The sequence below is a fragment of the Leuresthes tenuis genome, unplaced genomic scaffold (genome assembly GCF_036924035.1).
Source record: "Leuresthes tenuis unplaced genomic scaffold, fLeuTen1.0.hap1 SCAF_20, whole genome shotgun sequence".
NCBI classification, from domain to species: Eukaryota; Metazoa; Chordata; class Actinopteri; order Atheriniformes; family Atherinopsidae; genus Leuresthes; species Leuresthes tenuis.
In genome coordinates this window covers 14,982,666-15,002,479 of record NW_027325374.1, presented here as the reverse complement: position 1 = coordinate 15,002,479, position 19,814 = coordinate 14,982,666, and the positions used below count along the sequence as shown (strand labels likewise).

The window sequence follows — 19,814 nt, the reverse complement described above, 5'->3', positions numbered from 1 at the left end:
CTGAATAAGCAGCCCTCCCCACCTTGATCTCCTGACGTTTCAACATGGAGAATAATATCTCTTGATACCTAGAGCCTGTGAGAGTTGCAGCGAATAAAATGAATGACTGACATCCTCGGAGCAACGGTGACAGACTTACTTTGTGATGAATATTTAGACCAACTCTTTCACATCACATGTATTAAACAAACTAACACAACTCAGAGGCGCTGATAATGAGCCGGCACTTTATTTACATGCTGCAAAAAAAAAAAAAAAAAGTGAGATGTCATCGCCACTGGACGCCGTTTGTTGCCGTGACTGAGATTGTTAACAGACGACAGGACACGAGGCTTTCATTTGAATGCCTAAACCCCTACATGCTTTAATTACTGGACTACCAAGCATTAAGTGGAAAATTCATCATTCAACATCTACTGACCTAGCGCACAAATAATCAGAGAGAGAATGAACAGATTCATTAAATTATCAGAATATGATTAAATCACTGAGCAAATAGAAAATGTATGATATAGTAAGAAAAAAAGCTGTAAAATATTATAGTTTACAATAATTATTCACATTCAAAGGCTTTACATCTCAATACATACACAACATGGCCCCTGAACATGACTTCAATCCAAATATGATTCATATATTAGAATTTAAATAACACAGAATGAACTATAGGCTAAACAATAGCCATCAATAACCTTATACAAGAATAAAAATACAAAAACTGTATCCTAATATCATTGCATTACTTGCTTCAGATTTAATAATACATCATCTGTACATCACAGTTCTAGTCAGTTACAAGCCAGGTAGAGTATTCCATACACAATGTAACCGACTGCCATCGACTTGATTCAGACAATTTATCTATTTGGGAGAAAACGCCTTTGTGGCGTTCCCTCAACTTTATAGACAGATACAGCAATTTCATCGGTCATTTGGATCAGATGGATGTCCTTTAACACGACATTTCGCAACCCTGATTCTCGAGGCACGCAGCCCTGCACGTTTTCCATGTTTCCCTGCTCCTGCACGCCCGATTTAAAAGAAATGGGTCTTCATCAGCTCCTTCTGCTGAGCTTGGCTGACCCATTTATTTAAAGTCAGGTGTGCTGGAGCAAACGACGCGTGGAAAACACGCAGGGCTAAGTGCCTTGAAGAGCAGTGTTGGGAAACTTTGCTTTAACTGACATCCAACCACATTGAGAGCTGGGCCCCAGGGTCCTATTCAGCTATACTCCAGTCACACACTGCACACACAGACTCATCTGAAGGAAGAGGGCCTTTAAAAAGGACCTTAAGGTACTATGTCAAAAATTAAAAGCATTATGATAATACATATTGCTTAAAAGAAAAAAAAAAAGAAAAAAGCTTTAATTTCTGTTGGGCCATACATCAGAATTGGAAAAAGGAAAAAAAATATGGACCATTAGGCCCCGTGAGGCAGTTCGCCGTCTTATCCAGGGACGACAGCTATTTCTGCGATTGCTTCCAAGAATGATAGTATGTATATGTATCTCTGTTGATGGAGGTTCTCTGTTCAGCATGGGGTGGTCAGCACATAAGATTTTTTTTTTTTTATTTTCAATAGGACGTACTGAAGATGAGCCGACTATTCCACCAAAGAAAAAAAAAAAAAAAGAAAAGAAAGGGAAAAAAAAGAAGAAAGAAGTTGAAGAATTCACACCACAAAGCCAGTGAATGGTACAAAACAACCAAATCATCCAATAATATTTGCAATGGTTGCCAATGCAGTCAAAGATACCCACCTTAAAACTCAAATAAACTATATCTCCAGTGCCCTAAGAGAGAAGCGGACAAGGCTGAGCTACAAAAACTGGCCATGCAGGAAAGATAAGCAAGTTATGATTAAGAAGTACAAGCTAGTGGCATGTTTACCCACCCTCTGTTAGCAAAAAACATCCTCAGTAACAGCTATGGAAGGCTTACACTTACAGACTGGTTCAGATCCATATCTCACTGCAGACCAGCACTCTGCTTTGTTAACACAGAGACCTTAATTGGACTGCAATAAGCAAGTACCAGGAGACTGAAAAAAAAAAAAACAAACAACAAAAAAACAACTCAAATACCTTGGGAACATTTAGGCTCTGACAAAAATATATATATAGGATTTGAGTTGGCTAAAAGCATGAGACTGAATCAGTTTACGGTTTCTGTTACATCTATGAAGTATATGCGCTAAAAGTTTGGTTTTACAACAGCTTGTACATACGATGTAGGATTAGGATATGATTTAATTAAGATATCTTGACAGGCTCTGGTTCACAAGAGCAAGATTTTGTATTATCGTAGAAGCAGGAAACCAGTCCTTGCATATGAGATAGTCCTAGCAGTACCCAAGCTTGTATTACTCTACAAGACAAGCTTGCCCACCCCCCCACCCGCCCCGCAGAATGTACAAAAAGCAGATGTGCATGGTGGAAGTCTTATCATCCATACATGGAAAAATGCAACAGAAGCCTCACAGAGAGCACAAAGAACAAGCAAAGCAACCCTGAATCCAAAGTTGTACTTTCCCCCATGGTTCTACTCAGGAAAACAACAAGGTCTAGATGCCAGCGTCTCTAAGAGTTTGTTTACATTGCGGTGATGAAGGGCACTAAAGAGGGTGTTACTCTGCTCAGTGATTGGCCTCAGAGCTAAAAAAGACAAAAACAAAAAAACAAACAAAAAAAAAAAAAGACCAAAAAAATTAGGAGTGGGCACAGAATGAATTGTGCTCCTATAGGCCAGGGTTTTGGTGCCTTTGATAGATCTTTCTCCACACTTCCTGGATCTTCTTGCACCATCTGTCTGCATTTCCACTGGGGTCCATCAAATAGTATGTCCGGTTAGGCTGCGAACATAAAAGGAAATGAAAAAGAGAAAACTACACGTGCCAAGAGAGTTCATTCAGTGGACAAGTATCAACATGCAGGAATATTTGCTAAACAGAAGGGATTAATCAAATGTCATTTACCGTGTGAACAAAGAAGGTTTTAAAGTTCTTAGCCTCTGGGCGCAGCTCGAAGGACCAAGGAATCTCCCCTTTCAGGACCCTGTTGACAGGATCCACGTAGTAGAGGTGTGGTCCTTCAGTGAGAAGCAGCTGTCTCCGACGAGCAAACAGACCCTGAAATGGAACGCACACGTCCCGAGACATTAGTTCACCAACAGAGGGGGCAATGAGGCCAGGGAAAACCTCCACACCACAACTGGCAGTCAGAGTAATTATTCTTTCTCACATTCAGGCACAACCAGCTTATACTGAGAACCACAAGCTCACATAATAGATGCATGAATAGATCTTATTACAACATTACACATATTGTCAACAAAAGCTGAATGAAAGATAAGGCCAAAAAATTCACACACCTTGCGTTTATCCACTGGGCCCATTTTCAGAATCAGGTTATTCTCCACAAATGAGTGCCTGTGTAAATAACCAACAGTAGTAGATGACCAACACGCTCGGTCTTTCCCTCCAAACAGTTCATTTACTTTCATCACATATGGAAGAGTATCTAAACAAATACTTACTTACAAAACAGAACTGTAGAACAAAGCTCAGTTCATTTGTTACATAAGCTAAACTTTTTCTAAGAATGGTCCCGATTATAAAAATTACAATGAACAACATTTTTTTTTTTACAAGCTGACACAGGCTGAATTTACCAAGGGTTCCCAGTAGTTTGTTTGTCCAGCAATAACTGCTTTTCTTCTTCAGTGAACTGTAGGTCCAGCTCGAAGGAGTTGCTGTCCAGGTCGTGGATGTACTGTTCAATGTTGCTGCTGGATCGCTGGGGGGGTGTAGAATCGTGTGGTGATAGGGAGTGTGATGAACTGGACTGGGCCACCTGCATGTTGCTGAACTGGCTCAGGAGGTCATCGTACTAATGAGACGGGCGATGTAAGAAAAGGCACAGGGATGGTTGGTTTCAATTTCGTGTGTTTCAACAAGATTGCATCTCTCATCCTTAACATGTATACGTAAACAAAAAGAAGAAGAAATCGTACGTTTCCATAGCAATCCTCATCATCTTCAGACATAGCTGGCAGGAAGGGCTTGAGCTTCGGGGGGGTTTGTAGGTGCAGGTCACTCCAGGAAATGGTGTCGAAGAAGGGGTGCTGTTTCAAAGGGTCGTAGCCTCCCATCTCTTCACATCCAATCCGCTTGGATGGATCCAATGACTGATTTAAAAAAAAAAAAAACAAAAAAAAAAAACATGTTAATTTGCCAGAATATCACCTCACTCTAACCCAGCAATCCTACATGGATCTTATTTAATAAATGCTGAACTATATGCTAAAATATCTCAACATGTGATGACCCACCAACAGCTGTTCAACAAGATCCTTGGCTTTGGGGAAGAATTTCTCCGGGAATTCATACTCCAGCTTTATTATCTTCTGGAATATTAGATACTCGTTTCTACAATACATGAAACACACCAACAGAAAAGAAAAGAGACTGTAAGGGCAGCGTATATATTAACATTGGCACTTCTTACACTTCAAATAACATTTAAAATGTCAATTTAAAAAGAATGCTGTTTAGCAAATTCAACTGTACTGTGATGGCAACATCCCATTCGAACTTACCCAGCTCTGAATGGTGGTAAACCAGCCACCAGCTGATAGATAATACATCCCAAGGCCCACAAGTCAGAACTTTAAAAACAAAAAAAAAAAAAAACAGGAAAATTATACATTTACATAATTTTTTTTTAAAAATAACCTAAGAAACCATAAGTAAAAAAAACACCTTACCTCTTGCAGGCGGATTTCTCTGTTAGTAGCTCCGGAGACACGTACTGCGCAGTTCCAACGAAGGAGTTTGCCCTGGCTGGAAAAACATGCAAAAAAAAGGTGAAAAACAGATGTGACAAAGGAAAACATCTTCTTTTATCATTCAGGAACAGTTTCATTTGATTTTTTTCTGTTTTATTCCTGGTTTTTTTTCTCATATTTATTGCTGATTCAGTAACTGTTGATTATGTTAGCCTAACTTGTACAGCACCCTGGTAAAGTGAGGTTATTTCAAAAGTGCTACAGAAATACACTTTCTGTAGGGATGGGGATTCCCAAAATTGAAGTGATAAAACCGAACAAACAAACAAAAAAAACTCATATGACTCATATGAAGAATCTTAACACTGTTCAAAACATGCAACAGCTAGCAAGGAACACGTAAAGTTAAGTATCTTCTAAATTAAGACTTCAAAATAAAGATGATACCATAAGCTGCAGTAAGATCAGTTGAAGAGATTTAAACATCTTTTGCTCTCGAGGATGCAAAGGATTTTTTTTTTCTAAATTCAGAAAAAATTTAAATGGTTAGAAGCTGTTCTGATAAGCCAACACACTTCACTTTATAGACTGTAGTCATGACCGTATATCAATCGTTTGCATTCATGGTGCCCCAAGTATTGAAAATGCAGCATACTTTTTTTATGTGCACTCCAAGGGCAAATTCATGACAGTCAAGTGGGACACCACCGACACACAAGTGGCTTAGCTGGGCATTCAGTCAGTTTAAATTCCTTGTACTCAGACGTGTGGGTAATGGTGATTCATTCCACTGATTGTTGTTCTTGTCTGGTGTGCCTTTTTCTTTTTTTAAATAATGGCAGACTGATCAAGGTGCATGCATGTGTTGTGGGCATATTCAGTGCATGCATTTACATATTTCAGGCTTGCACCCGGTCAACAGTAAGCCCTTTCGCACAACATCATAACGGAAACTTTAATTGGCTTTAAGTGATCAAAAAGCGTCTGTCAATATCAACATGTTTCTGAGTTTATGATCTCTCTTTATAAAGACTAAGTGGTTTGTAAATTCTAACAACATCAACACGTTCAAATTTTATTAGTAATGCAAGATTGACCGAGTCTATAGATCAGGCATATTCAAATGCTAGCTTGCGGGCCAAATCCTGTCTTACTTCAACCTCATCTCAGATTGTTAATTAAAGACAAAGTACATTTAAGAAAAGTTTTTAAAAAAAAGAAGAAGAGAAGAGTCAAATCAAATTAACTGATTTAGAGTGTCTTTTCCTTAAAGGGGAACTCTGGTATTTTTAAACCTAGACCTTATTTCTGGCATGAAATACGTTTATCAAATTTTTGACAACGTGAACGACGACTTTGAGTAAGATGGACGTTCTTACTGGAGTGAATGAGCTGTGCTGCAGCCATGCGTGTCGATGAAGTGGTCCCAGAAGAGGTGTGTGTAGAATTCCCTCCGTTAGCTCTCCTATGTTATGTTAGCCACATAACCGTAGCTATATGCTAACAGAGCAATAGTACGCGTTCGTTCATTCATTCTTCTTAAAGTATTGATGAAATAAAGACAGATGCCTTATTTAAAGGCTGCATCGTCTAAGCCCCGTTCACTCAGTTATATGGATACACACCGATCGCAAGTTTTCTAAAAAGCTTCCAAAGGACGCCGACTTTCGCCAACCTGTTCTGAGTAGATAAACGTATTTCATGCCAGAAATAAGGTCTAGGTTTAAAAATACCGGAGTTCGCCTTTAAGGATGGAGAAGGGCTAGGCAGTAAATGGATTTTTAAATACCAGTGATATTTTTCAAACAAGGTATAAGATAATACCTTTTGTGTCATTACAGCCCGATTCTGAAATTGCGCTGATGTAACTGGTGATATTTGGGTTAGAAGTTTTCCAGGTCAAACCCGAAAGTAAATGTGTGGTCCCTCTATACTTATTCACACTCATTTCCCCCTTTTAATAACTACCTGAATTACCCTACTCTGCTAATGATGATTTGTCCAGCATTTTCTGACAAAATGTTGAAATTGGTTTGGATGGACTTATGAATTTGCAAACTGAGCTGACAAAAGAATTTAGACTCTAGGCCAAACCATTTTAGATCGCTGCAAACACAGAAGTCTGAAATGTACAGTTGGTCCTGCAGGTTGGTTACTTGAATCCCTAAAGATTCAACTCAATTAAACTAATAACATTAGTATGTTCATTAAAGAGCAAAAGTAAAAATCAAGACTGTGGTTATACCTTGTTTACTGTCTGATGGTAACTGCTTTGCCGTTCCAAAATCTGTTATCTGGATGTGCATGTCTTCACTCAAAAGAATATTTTCTGGTTTCAGATCTCTGAAAGGAAAAATACAAATCATTTATGAGAAAAAAACAAAACAAAAAAAACAACACATAATACTGGCCAAAAAATTAATTGGAAAAAAAGTGAGAGAACAAAAGAGCAACCTCTTACCTGTGTATAATCCCCTTACTGTGTAAGTGTTCTAGAGCGCAAACAATTTCAGCAGAGTAGAACCGTGTACAGTTCTCATCAAATGAACCGATTTTGCGAATGTATTTCAGGAGCTCGCCATTCTTAGCATAGCTGAGACCAAAATCTATGAAAAGTCAATTAAGGAAAACTTTAGGAACACACACACACACACAAAAGAAACACCTGAGAAGCTATTGCGCAACATATTTGACAACCCGTTAAAAGGATACACAACTTCTCGTCGTCTTGAAATGTGAAGTAGAGCTTGACAAAGAATGGATGATCTAAACTTGACATCAAATCCCTTTCTCTTCTCACGTACTGGACTTTATTCTCCTTCATAATGTGGCGCTTTTCTAAAATCTTAACTGGTTGGGAGAAAGAACAATTTAAGTTGAAGAAATACAAGAGAACTTTCTCATCTCGATTCTAAAGTATAATTTACTGGATTAGCCAAAAGCTGTTGTAATATTACTTACTTGCATATTCTTTCCCTGTGACCTGTTCTCTTGCCAGGACGACCTTAGGATAAAGAAACAGAATAAAAGATAATGTTGCATGTTACCAGCTTGGCTGATGGGGGAAAACATCTAAACATTCTTTGGGTTAATTTGCCACTTCACCTTAAATGAACTAAGGGTGACTCATCTAAGTGCATTCATTTTGAAAAACGCTAGCATGTAATAACATCTACTCTACTAGAGGAATGCAAGTTATATACCGTCGAGAAGGAGCCCTCTCCCAGTATTTTGCCAAACTTGAAGTCTTCTGGCTTCTTCTTGCGTGGCTGAGGGGCCTGGACGGCTGGTTGTGTACGGACATCTGAGCCCTGGCTGCTACCAGCACAAGCCTCTGAGGCTGAGCCCTCCATAGCGGGGCAGCGACTGCTGCTTGCGCCCGGGATAGCAAGTGGCGAGCAGGAGTCAGGGTGGTTTCTTAACATTGATGGATGTGAGCAGGAACAGATGGCAACGTTGGGCTGAATGGGCACAACATCATACTGGAACAAGAAAGACCAATGAGAATATATCTCTGTCAGCATGATGCAGCTATGTTAAATTTCTGGGTTTTTTTTATACCCAAAATACAAGCCAAGTGGTTCACATAGAATATTTACCTGATAAATAAGAATGAACATAACCTTAAAAATTTCAAAATGTTGTAAACACTTTATTGAAGAGTACTAGAAGGAATGCACGCTTCTTACTTTTACCGTGACCATAAGAGTTTTGCTGGTAGGTTTGTGACCGACATATCTAGCAACCATGTAATTATAAAGATACAGTTATAAATGGATAATGCGTTTCCAGTTTTTATAAAGAACGTTCATTAATGGCCAATGTAATGCTTTGCTGTGCGGTACTTTCAACTTTCATTCAAGCCAGGCCTTCGAAGAAATATCCGTGAGAAAACAGTAATTTAGCAAATACAATCAAATCATTCTGCTGGTTTTACTAAAAGAAAATGTAAATGTTAATATATCCTCATTTACATTATCTCTCTGTAAAATGGCAGTGAACACTACATAATGAAGGAGTGTAATGTAGAAGTAGTAACCACCCAACCTCCTTTCAGAAAACACCTTTGAAACTAGAAAAAAGAAAAAAAAATCAACACACACAGAAGACCTACATTCAAAGTCTGCAGAATTAAACTTCCTGTTGTTAACACGCTTGTGGGACCCTATGAACTGAATGTACGATTTCATGCGAAACTACTTGAAGGGCAAAGTCCAACGTTGACAAAGACAAGCAACTATTGAAGAAGCTGCCTAAGGGGCTGGTAGTCCCACCCTTCTGTGTTCAATTTGTAAAACAAAACTATGTCAAAGTTGCCGCTTTCATGTGACAGCGGAGCTTACAACAGTGGCACTTTATTCGTTACATTTGAACGTAAAGAATAAATCTGCGCAAATGCTCATAAAAAAAAAGGTGAAACTTGCCAAGTGTCATGAAGAGTCAAACGACAGGACACCGATTGATAGAGTCTTCTCGCGATTTCTCTGTTGTATACCATGCCAAATGTTTCTAACTTATGAAACTAAAATAACAAGAAGTGTTGTTCAGCTTGTAGTGTTGTTAACGTTGATTAGTTTAGCTGCCCTAGCTTCTTTTCATTCAAAACCAAGGTGTGGCCATTTAGCTGACTATTCTGGACTTGACTCTATGGTTGCCAACTGTCCAGTATTTATTACTGCCTCATTAGCATTAAGTCGACCATGTAATGGTTGTTAGACAAATCCCATACATCACTATCCTAACGCCGAGCACTTGGGTAACAACTGGCCTGTGCGAACTTTCTTTGCTAACCAAAATCTGCTAACAAGCTAACATTAGCTCCTGCTACCTTAACAAATAATGCCGGCCATCGCTGACAGCAACTACCAAACTTAACGCTAACAGCCAGCCAATTAGCTATGGTTAGCAACTAGGTAACAACAAACTTCAAAACCGTATGATATTATACGTTAGCGTCTCTTATTCTGGTCCCAAGTTTGTGCGCTGGTGTTATCATCTGAATTTGAAAGTTGACGCTCGAACAACACGATGTTATCCTTCCAAAACTATCTTCTAAAAAGGTGGAACGCAGTTAAGCTAACATTAGCTTGTGAGCAAGTAGGAGCATCGGTCGAAAGCGCGAACCCCGGGCTAACATTAGTCAACAGTTACTGACTAGCAGAAAATGGTCATAAATGCTTTAAAATTAGTTTTAAAAAATAGCATTCATAGCTGCTTCATGGTTACAGATGTAATTGAAAATCCTTTGATCACAAACCGCGTCAGATGCCGGACAACCCCGACTAACCTTAGAAATACTGGGTGTTGTGTTAGCCAACATTGGTATGCTAACATTGCTAGTAAATCGCAACGTTAAACGATATTTTCCGGCTAGCATTGCTCTTGAAACGAAGGCCTCGCATAACTACTTATTATCACACATCTTTTGTGCCCTACATTTTTAAGCACCGGCTTCGAACTGTTATTCTTGTTTAAGTTGCAACACTTACCAGCTGACTTGTAGCTCTTGCCATGGGGTTTTTCGCGAGTATTTATTTGGAATAAAATAATTAGAGAAGCTCCAGTAATGGCTGCCTCTGCGCCTTCATTTTCGAGCTGTGACGTCGTTCCACAACAATGTTACCGCAGGACAGCAGAGGAGAGTCCTGCTGTGTCCGCCCCCAGCCACTGTTACAACCTACTGAACTTAATCTTACCGATAGGACTGAAGTGAAAAGGCAACCGTTGTTGATATTCAAATGCCACACAACATGTGGCCTACAAACTATATGCACCACTCTGTTTTAGAGTGATGGAAGCGAGGCCCATCTACAGCTCCCTTACGAAAGTGTAACTCAGATTTTCGTGCATCCATTGATAATCCCAGAAAAAAAATGTATACCCAACTGAATTTGTGGGCACCTTGTGTATAACATGCCTTAAATAACACCTCAAATTGAATGGAAGCTGGAGGCAATTTATTTGGTTTGTGTTTTACATGAAATAGCACATTTGATGGTGTAATTAAATAATTATGGATACAAAACCAGATTATCAAGCAGTTTAAAAATCCTTTGAAAAAGCAACACATACACCACATGTGTATATACATACATATGTATGTATATACTTAACATGTATTTGATATGTAAATACTATATATTCAAATTTATGACTACATTAACATGTTCAACAAATCATTTCATTACACTACTTTTGATGAAGCTGAGGAAGAATCAACTGCTGTAGTTATGAAAAACAAACTGTTGTCTCGTACTTGGTTTTGATATTGTATTTCAGCATTTAAACAATTCAGTGACTCCTTTGTTCTAGTTTTTGTTTCATATTGTGCAACACTGCATATTGCTCCCAAAACCTGTACAGTGTATATATAACTAAGCATTAATGGCATTCGTAGTGAATTTAGAGAGAATTATCAAACACAGGTTGATGGCGTCCAATTCAGAATTCAAAGTCTTCCGTTTGTTGTTTTGACATTTTGCAAAGTATTGTGACTTTCAGGGAAACAGGGTTCTTGATGTATTGAGTGTTAAATCAGTTTTGCTAGTCCTTGCATCAAAGGCATCCACGGTAAAAAACATTCTTTATTTTAATATCCATTCATTCAGTCCTCCTCTTCATCTTCACGATGTGAGATTCTTACTGACCCGTTGGCGATATCTGTGTTTTCATCATCTGCTTGGCCTTCGTTATCTTCAGAAGAGTCCGAGTCCTCACTAGAATCATCATCTTCAGGTGCACTACACGTAGAAATGAGAATTTGACGACTTCAGTAAAGATCAATAGAAAACAACAATCTAAGAATGCTGGCTATGTCTGGACACAGTTTTTGTGATCTATGGCGTTCAGCAAAACATATAGAAGGCAGTTTCTATCACACATGACTTTAATTTGACAGCATTCGCATACAAATTGGTGGAAGACTGATGGAATTATAGCTCTGTAGTAACTACAACTTTCTATGAGGGGCTCATCTGCAAGCTTCTACTTTAAACCCACGACAGAAGGACCTCTGTCCTATAAGCCCTAATTGGGCCGTAACAATTCCATCCAAGTTATGGGGAACTTTGCGAGCGGAAAAAACAACAGTTTGCTACAATCTGAGAGAGAGAAAAAAGAAAGTCTGAGCAACAATATTGGGCCTTGATATTAACAGAAAAACAACAGGGGTAAAGTGTGGTAGAATCCTATCCGTGGTTAAGAAAAAAACTCTTTCCAACATCCAGCCAAGTAAACAGATCTCTCCAGGAAGTAAGCATATCATTATCCAAGTCTACCATGAGGAGATGACAGAGAGTGCGCCACAAGATATAAACTTCTCATAAGTCGAAAGAACAGAAAGTCCAGATTAGATATCAACGAGTACCGTAAGAAATAAATAAGGAAAAAGAGAAGTCCTGAAACCTATCGTGATTTGAAGCTTATGACGTCACCTTTAAAGCAAACATGGCAACAGTGTTGTGGCACGGGCCTGCACGGTCTCCACTGACACAGGGCCGCCAGCATATATTGATGTTGTGAAAGAAGACAGAAGCAGTCGGATGAAGTCTACCGTCCACGCAGATCGAGCTGAATGTTGCAAAGTTGGATGGTAATTCAGCGTACAAATGAACAATGACTCAAAACAAAAACAAACTGAGCTTTTAAAAGTAAAGAAATTGGATATTCTGCAGTGGCCGAGCCATTCGCCTGACCTCAACCCAACTGAGTTGCATTTCACCTGCTGAAGAGAGACGTAATGGCACAAAAAGCTACAAAAAAAAAGAAGAAAAGAAGGAAAAAGCCATTCATTGGTGATATCCATGAATTAAAGACTTTGCTTGGGTTTTTGCTTGCAAAGGAATCTAAATAAAGCGTTTAAATTAACAATTTAGTTAAGGTTAATTCATCTATTTACACTGGAGCACTACAAATAGAGCGTTTGGCATATTTAAGAGCCGCGATTCCTAAACTCTGGCTAATTTAGACGAGAATACCTTCAACCATATTCTTCATAAATCAGAATCAAAGACTCTTGATACTCAGACGCATTGGCTTGTAAAGTGACATTTTTGAAGCCTCAAGTCCTGTGTGCATTCATCTTAATGGATTTGAAAAATAATAAATAAATAAAGTCTGGTTCTGGAAGCGACCATATTTGGACATGACAGTGGAGCTGGAGAAAGCTACGTGCGATTGAGCAAACACAACATTGTTTGAGGTACAATGTCTATTCAATTGTGGAACTATTTTTTAGAGGAACCATCGACACGGAGTGAATCTGAGTAATTACATGATAGCGATATGTGGGTATTGATTTAATATTTCACATGAGAAGTTGGTGCTTTCTGAAGGGGAATATGTTGGAAGCTAACACCAATCACACCACTTCCATATTGGCTTTAAGCTCAACCTTTATTTCACTGTATTATCTGTACCGTGGCTATGTTTTCACACAAAAGTAATAAGTGGAGTCAGTTTCAAAATATAACCAGGTCTCACTGTTCTTCTGCTTTCATAAGCAATATTAAGTTCTTACCACTGACGTCTGTTGAGATTCATACATTCCACTCCGCAGTTAACATCAAATGGATCTGGGAACAGGACAGATGAGCAATTCTAGTTAAGAACATTCACATTATTGTTCATATGAACTACAGGTTACAGACTTCGATAGTGTTAAACCAAATATCAAAGAGAACAAAATGATTGAATACTACCCCTCAAATTCAATTACTCCTGATACTGCCACTTTAAATCGTAGCTTTTCCACAGTGAAGCTAACAAATAAAAATCATTCTATGTTTTGCAAGTTTGTGCAGGAAGTCAAACGACAGACCGTAGAAAGCCTAAACCACTCAAATCCAAACAGCAAAGACACATTTAAAGTGTTTTAATGTGGGTGTCTCCCCCATCAAATTTACCAAACTCCTCCTCTTCTGGTTTAGACGTGAGAAACTCCTTCTCCACAGTCAGCAGCTCTTCCTCTGACTGACATGCAGCGTAGCGGTCCAGCAGAACTTTATTGAGATCCAAGAAGACTGTCCCCCATTTGAATTTCCTCAACAGAAGCAGTGCTAGTTCCTGAAAACCTGCAATATCACATACAGCGTTACAGTTTCACTGCCATAACCTTTAACAAGACACAAAACGCGGTCAGAAAGACAATACAGTCATTTATTCCTACATAACTTAGGTTAAATCATTACCTACAATGCAGAATGTGGCAGCAAAAGCCTCAACACATGATAACTTGCAAGGCTTGCCATAGTTGACAGGGTTTGCAGCTACGAGGTACGGCAGTAACCTGGGATGACTTCCGACCATCTTACTGAAGGGCGTCTCCTCCAGTTTGGCCCACGAACAGTCGATCACTGCTACGCCATTCTGAGCCACAATTTCTCTGTGTGAAAATCCACACAAAATGCTTTCAAACAATTTGATAAAAAAACGAGGTGAATTAAAGAGCAATCAAAGACAAGTGTAATGGTTCAATGAGAAGAGAAAAAATTATAATAAATAAAACATGCAAATATGTCATTGTGAGATTTAGCTGGAGGCGTGGATTTTTTTATGGTCAGAGTAAAGAAGTTTGAAGTGATTTTTTTTTCTAAAAGCCTGTATATGTGACAGTTTATGACTCGCTTTGCTAATAATCATCATTAGGTGGAACAGTTCCAATGTACAAAACTTTTCAAAAGCTAGCAGTGGTGTTAAGGGGTGCACAGTAGAGGAAAAAACTCAACAAACCTGTCTGCGGGCGTCACATACTTTGTACCCATCGGACTCAGGATGAGACCATTAAATCTCTGGTTGAGGCGCAGGTTGCGTACAAAGCCCTTCCGCGCCAATTTTCTGCCTGTGCAGCGTTTAGGATCACAGTGGCCCAACTCCCACATGGCAAGTGGACACGGCAGTTTCACCTGTGGGGCTTCGGCTCCCTCCTCTAAGTGAAGACTTGCTGATAAACACAATTTAAAGACAAAGTGCACATGTTATGTGAGAAGCACTGTAGATTCCGCCAAATCTTCAATAACTGCATCAAATAACTTGTTAATTACTATTTACTACTTGTGTAACACTACAGCATTTCAGAAGAAGTGTCTTTTCATTATTCAAATTCATTTGTTTGAAATTAATAATGTCATTACATTTATAAAACACTGACTATAAAATCATAATCAAAAGTGGCACATACATCAAGATGTTATCACTCTAGATCTAAGTAACATATCAAATCACAACACCCATTAGATGTAAACGATAAGAAACATAATCTACCTACAGCAAAGACAAAATGTTGGAATGGAAAGGGAATAAAAGCTTAACCGTATTTTTTTTACTTAAAATTACCTTCAAGAGCAGAATGCATTTCTTCTGTGAAGGCTTCTAAAGATTTCCCCTTCATTTTGTGCCGTTTGTCTTTGCCCTTATTGTCAGGACGCACAAATTTGCCCTGTTTCTTTCGTCCCATGTTGCAACCCGTGGTCTGGTTAAGATACTGTTAGATTACACCTTGCATTAAAACGAACCAGCATCTGTTTGTGTGATTTACCCTGACATTAGCTTAGTAGCTATCCCACTGACACGACATTTTCTTTCCAAAGATAAAAAGTTTTTTTTTTGTTTGTTTTCTTATTTAAACTGTCAACGTATAGAATATACTCAGACACATTATCACCACGCAGCAAGTACTAGCCTCCGTTCATTCTTCACTACGGTGATATACCCAATAATCCAGTTTAGTTAGCTTTGGCTACTTGAATCATGGAAAGCGTGTCGTGTCGTCACATGCAAAATGCGCATGCTCGCGATTTATTTTGGTCACGTGACCTGTCATCTGACTACGAGTGAAGCAGGAAATGTAGCGTGAAAACCACAGACATCATAAAGAGTTCTTTGTATGGCTATGGTAAAAACAGTTCATACCAGCCATGTACAGTGTCTATAAGGGAATATCTCATTTAACAGGACTGTGGGTGGTCTGTTTATGTCTTTGTTGTAAGTTATTTGATTCTTCTCCACACTTTACTATAATACTACACGAAGTTGCATGCGCCACATTGTGAAGTGCTGTTGGTTGTTATTGATTGGATGCTTTCCATACAGTCAACCATGGATTCGCTGGTAAAATGAAGATAGTTGAAGAGCCAAACACCTTTGGGTACGAATTAAGCACATGTCTGCATTAACGTATGACACGGTATTCACGTTGTTGATCCCCACCTAACGACTTTCTTTGCGTTTAGGTTAAACAATCCTTTTTTGGCTCAGGGAAGCAGACTACAGCCTAAAGTAACCCCATCACCAGTATCGGGTAACATAATACTCTCCAGATGATTTTGATCCTATGTTTTATTTAATTCTGTGTTTAAACATATTAAATGTTTATGGTTTAACGACAGATGCTGAGTGATTCTTACTGTAATTTTCTGTCACTGAATATAATTAATAATAGTAATGTCGTCCTTAAGGCCCAGTGCATCTTCATCATCTTGCTGGAAAGTGCTTCAGTCTAACAGAGTCGACGTAAGTATTTAACATAACATTTAGTATTGGGTAAGGACTATGTTTGTTTTTATTACGTTTCCACCATCTTTCTACAGTTTGATTGTTTGATTCACGCATGCTATGACTGACTATGAAAACACAACAGCTTACTTGTGTAACTGGTCTGTTTACAGGTATAGATATGAATTCTGTCCGTTCCACAACATTACTCAACACGAGCAGTCCTTTAGGTGGAATGCCTACAGTGGCATACTGGGGTAAGAAGCTGCAGAAACAGACATTTTGTGGCACTATTTTAATTGCGGCTATGAATATGAAAATTCTTTTTGTGTGTTCCTGATAGGATCTGGCAGGAGTGGGAAATGGCAAACAACACTTTCACAGGCATGTGGATGAGAGATGGTGATGCTTGTGGAACCAGAAACAGAGAAACAAAGGTGATTAAAAGTTGAAACACACTTTATAATCATTTAACAGGTAAAGAGGACTTGTGCTTTTTGAGTTTTTTTGCTATTCCTTTTTATGGGTTATATGTTTTTTATGCAGTCCACATCAAAGGAAGTTAATCTCTCTTATAAAGGACACTACTCCTGCACTGTCCAGGCTCTTTTTTTGTTTACTTAATGACATCACCATGAGAGACATTTGCATGGTGTTTGGCTGGTGGCTTATCTGTCCTATGTTAATACAATGAATGATGTTGCACTCCATTTAACTCGGAAGTTGGACTTGAACGACGCCACACCCGAGTTGGCCTTGTTCCTGATGGAATTCGGAAAACCAGTAGGATTTGCTCATTGTTGTTCCAACTGACTAAGTGAGCCATTATTCGTGGTACAAGCTGATACCAAAGCATTGCACGTCTTTTACAAACACCTTAACATTGTGTTCACTAATGGAGGTTAGATAGTATTATGCGTAGGACTAATTCAAACAGACACAAACTGGCAGACATACAACGAATCAGTTTACTTTTGCAGCTATCACCACTTTTTATCCCGATGAAATTCTTCTGGCTTTCTGTGTCTGAAATCTGATTTTGGTGGCGTTCATATTCATTTTTCATGCTGTACACTATGAAATTCGCACTTTAAAATGAATCCAACATGAGTCACTGATTGGCAGCCTTCGATTTTTGACCCATCAGTGCACACTGGTCTTTAAAGAGACAGGAGCTAAAACACTGCATTTTAGATCAGATGGCGACAAGAGGCACCGCAGCAATTTAAAGAAAAAAAGACATTAAAGATTAAACATCAGAAACTGATTCCAGTCAACCTACAAAATAGACATTTTAATTTGTACCCGAGCATAATATGGGCTCTTTAAAAGTTATGGAATGTCTCCATCTCCTTTTAAATAGAAAACCAGTTAGGTATCACGTCAGGAGATGAATGCTCAATGATGAACTGCATGTCTAAATCTATTCCAGTTTACTGACTTTCCGTGTTGGAACAGCCACTCCTTAAATACAGAAGCTCTTTGAGCACTAAGACAACCATCAAATCAACACATCCACTCAAAATCACTATCACAATCAAACCAGGAATATTAACAATTTAATTTGTGCAACGTGTTTCTTGTCACGGTTCTGTAGGCGATTTTGGTCTGCAGCAATAGCAGCAAGCTTGCTCAAGTCTCTGAGCCCAGTACCTGTGTGTACTCGCTAACCTTCGAGACGCCACTCGTTTGCCATCCACATTCTCTTTTAGGTAAGACAAAAGAAAACTCTTTCAGGCTGCAGGGCATGGTAATGGTAGTTATGTGTCATTTATATGCTAATATTTGTAGTGTACCCAACCCTGAATGAGAGGCTACAAACAGAATGGGATGATGCAGAACAGGCCCTTTACGAGAGTCTTATTACAGAGCAGGTGAGAAGAATTTTGAGATATATTTTAAATGTATATGCGTGCCTTCATTAAATACACTGTGATGCAAAAAGATACTTTAATTCTTGTCCTTTCAATATTAGAAGCTTATTAAAATCAACATTGTTAACTGTTAGCCGTTTTAAACATTTTTTTCGTGCACTGTGTATGTTTGACGCAGGGGTACAGTAATCTCTTGAGGGATATTTTTGAGGATGCCGGACTCCTGAAGAGTCACAAAGTGGAAGTCAGTCAACCAGAAGCTCCCGCGGATTCAGAAAAGCACCACTCTTTGAAGAAATGTAAAGAGGTATGGACTTCAGCAAATGGAATCATTCACAAGTATATATATATTTTTTCTTTGTCATGTGACAACTTTAAAACATCTTTTTTTACAGGACTATCAAAAGCAGAGTGAAGAGATTGCGAGGTTACGAGCTCTCCTCTCTCAACATAATATTCCTTATGACTCCCAACCAGGTAAGTAAGCTCACCTACACAGTCTTCGTTCATTTATAGTTTATATATCTGTATAATTTCTTATAGAATGGTCTTTTTGGAATATTGTGACAGATGAAGAAAAAGGTACCAAGACTGTGACAACTCAGGATCAACACTTGAGAGGAGACCTCGGGCTCTTTGATCTGCAGTAAAAAAAATAATATATATATCACCTGCACAGGGTTACTGTCTTTATTCAAAAGCACCTGACTGGATTTGAAGTTTGTGCTGATCACTATGATCTGACACAGACCAGGAAATACTGAGGCTGATGGGACTGCGGCTTAGATTCATCAACTGCAAAAGAGAAAAAACTTTTTTGCATCACAGAATTGCAGGATTTTTTTTTTTTGAATTTTTTTTTATTCAAAGGTGTTTTCTTGACATTGTGCCGGCTCTCTCCAGGACTTCTAACAAGAACCGTGATGTTGCTACATGTTGTAAGAATGCAACATCTTGAGAAACAAAAAATGGCTTTGAAAAGAAAAAGAAAAGCTGATTGCGGACATGTTTCTACTCGTCTCTTAACAACAAAAAGAGCCAAATCCTTATCTCAACACTTGCAAACTTTGACGGCCTCTGATGGTTTACTGAAATGTATAATATATTAAAGAGATTCTTGGACAGATGCTAAATCAACTGTAAATGGCAATTATTGTACATACTGGAGGTGTACATTTTTACTTCATCATTGTGATGCTTCCTGTCAGGTTGCTCTGTTCCTTTTCTGCATTTTTGACCACTTTGGACCCTCATGAACTCGCTTACCTGACATCACAGCTGCAGTGGTTATAGTGAGGGTTTAGTGATTAAAATTTCAGATGTAGAAGAGTATTTGGCCAACGAGCAGCTGTCCTCCATTCTGCCATTTTGTCAAATCAGAGCAAACTGGGTCTGAAGGCTAAAATGGAGTGTTTGGAATAGATGAGGAAGGCTGTGTTTTAAATCACACACCGACTAGTCCCTACTGCCTACCCAAGACAGCTGTATTGTATGTAGGGAACTAAATAGTGAACTCAACTATGAAATTATGGTTTTAAACACGACTGCTCAGCTGAGCATTTTAATGCACCAGACCAAGTTTTTTTTTTGATGTGTCGAGTGTATTTCAACGATCCAACCAATAAATAAATACTAAATGTTCTGAGCGGTTTGCGTTCCGAT

General features: G+C 38.7%; 3 protein-coding genes across 3 annotated transcripts; 1 reads left to right on the top strand and 2 right to left on the bottom strand.

Moving 5' to 3' along the window:
* Nucleotides 1-333: 333 nt before the first annotated feature.
* On the bottom strand, nt 334-10,453 carry pdpk1b (3-phosphoinositide dependent protein kinase 1b). The gene is made up of 14 exons (XM_072372832.1): nt 10,278-10,453; nt 7,992-8,270; nt 7,750-7,792; nt 7,501-7,638; nt 7,250-7,394; nt 7,034-7,131; nt 4,768-4,843; nt 4,600-4,668; nt 4,333-4,429; nt 4,015-4,188; nt 3,673-3,890; nt 3,373-3,430; nt 2,978-3,130; nt 334-2,854 (listed from the first exon to the last, which is right to left on the bottom strand). The coding sequence occupies exons 1-14, from the start codon at nt 10,299-10,301 to the stop codon at nt 2,741-2,743; spliced, it is 1,686 nt and encodes a 561-aa protein (XP_072228933.1). The 5' UTR covers nt 10,302-10,453; the 3' UTR covers nt 334-2,740.
* A 270-nt stretch (nt 10,454-10,723) lies between these two features.
* On the bottom strand, nt 10,724-15,563 carry tsr3 (TSR3 ribosome maturation factor). The gene is made up of 6 exons (XM_072372837.1): nt 15,121-15,563; nt 14,518-14,728; nt 13,977-14,170; nt 13,692-13,859; nt 13,307-13,361; nt 10,724-11,528 (listed from the first exon to the last, which is right to left on the bottom strand). Exons 1-6 carry the CDS (start codon nt 15,239-15,241, stop codon nt 11,393-11,395), a joined length of 885 nt encoding a protein of 294 aa, XP_072228938.1. The 5' UTR covers nt 15,242-15,563; the 3' UTR covers nt 10,724-11,392.
* Nucleotides 15,564-15,609: 46 nt separating this feature from the next.
* gnptg (N-acetylglucosamine-1-phosphate transferase subunit gamma) lies at nt 15,610-19,158 on the top strand. Its single transcript, XM_072372836.1, has 12 exons — nt 15,610-15,645; nt 15,689-15,768; nt 15,877-15,931; nt 16,017-16,084; nt 16,242-16,296; nt 16,452-16,535; nt 16,622-16,715; nt 17,876-17,990; nt 18,070-18,152; nt 18,331-18,459; nt 18,548-18,629; nt 18,723-19,158. Exons 2-12 carry the CDS (start codon nt 15,702-15,704, stop codon nt 18,800-18,802), a joined length of 912 nt encoding a protein of 303 aa, XP_072228937.1. The 5' UTR covers nt 15,610-15,645; nt 15,689-15,701; the 3' UTR covers nt 18,803-19,158.
* The last annotated feature ends 656 nt before the right edge of the window (nt 19,159-19,814 follow it).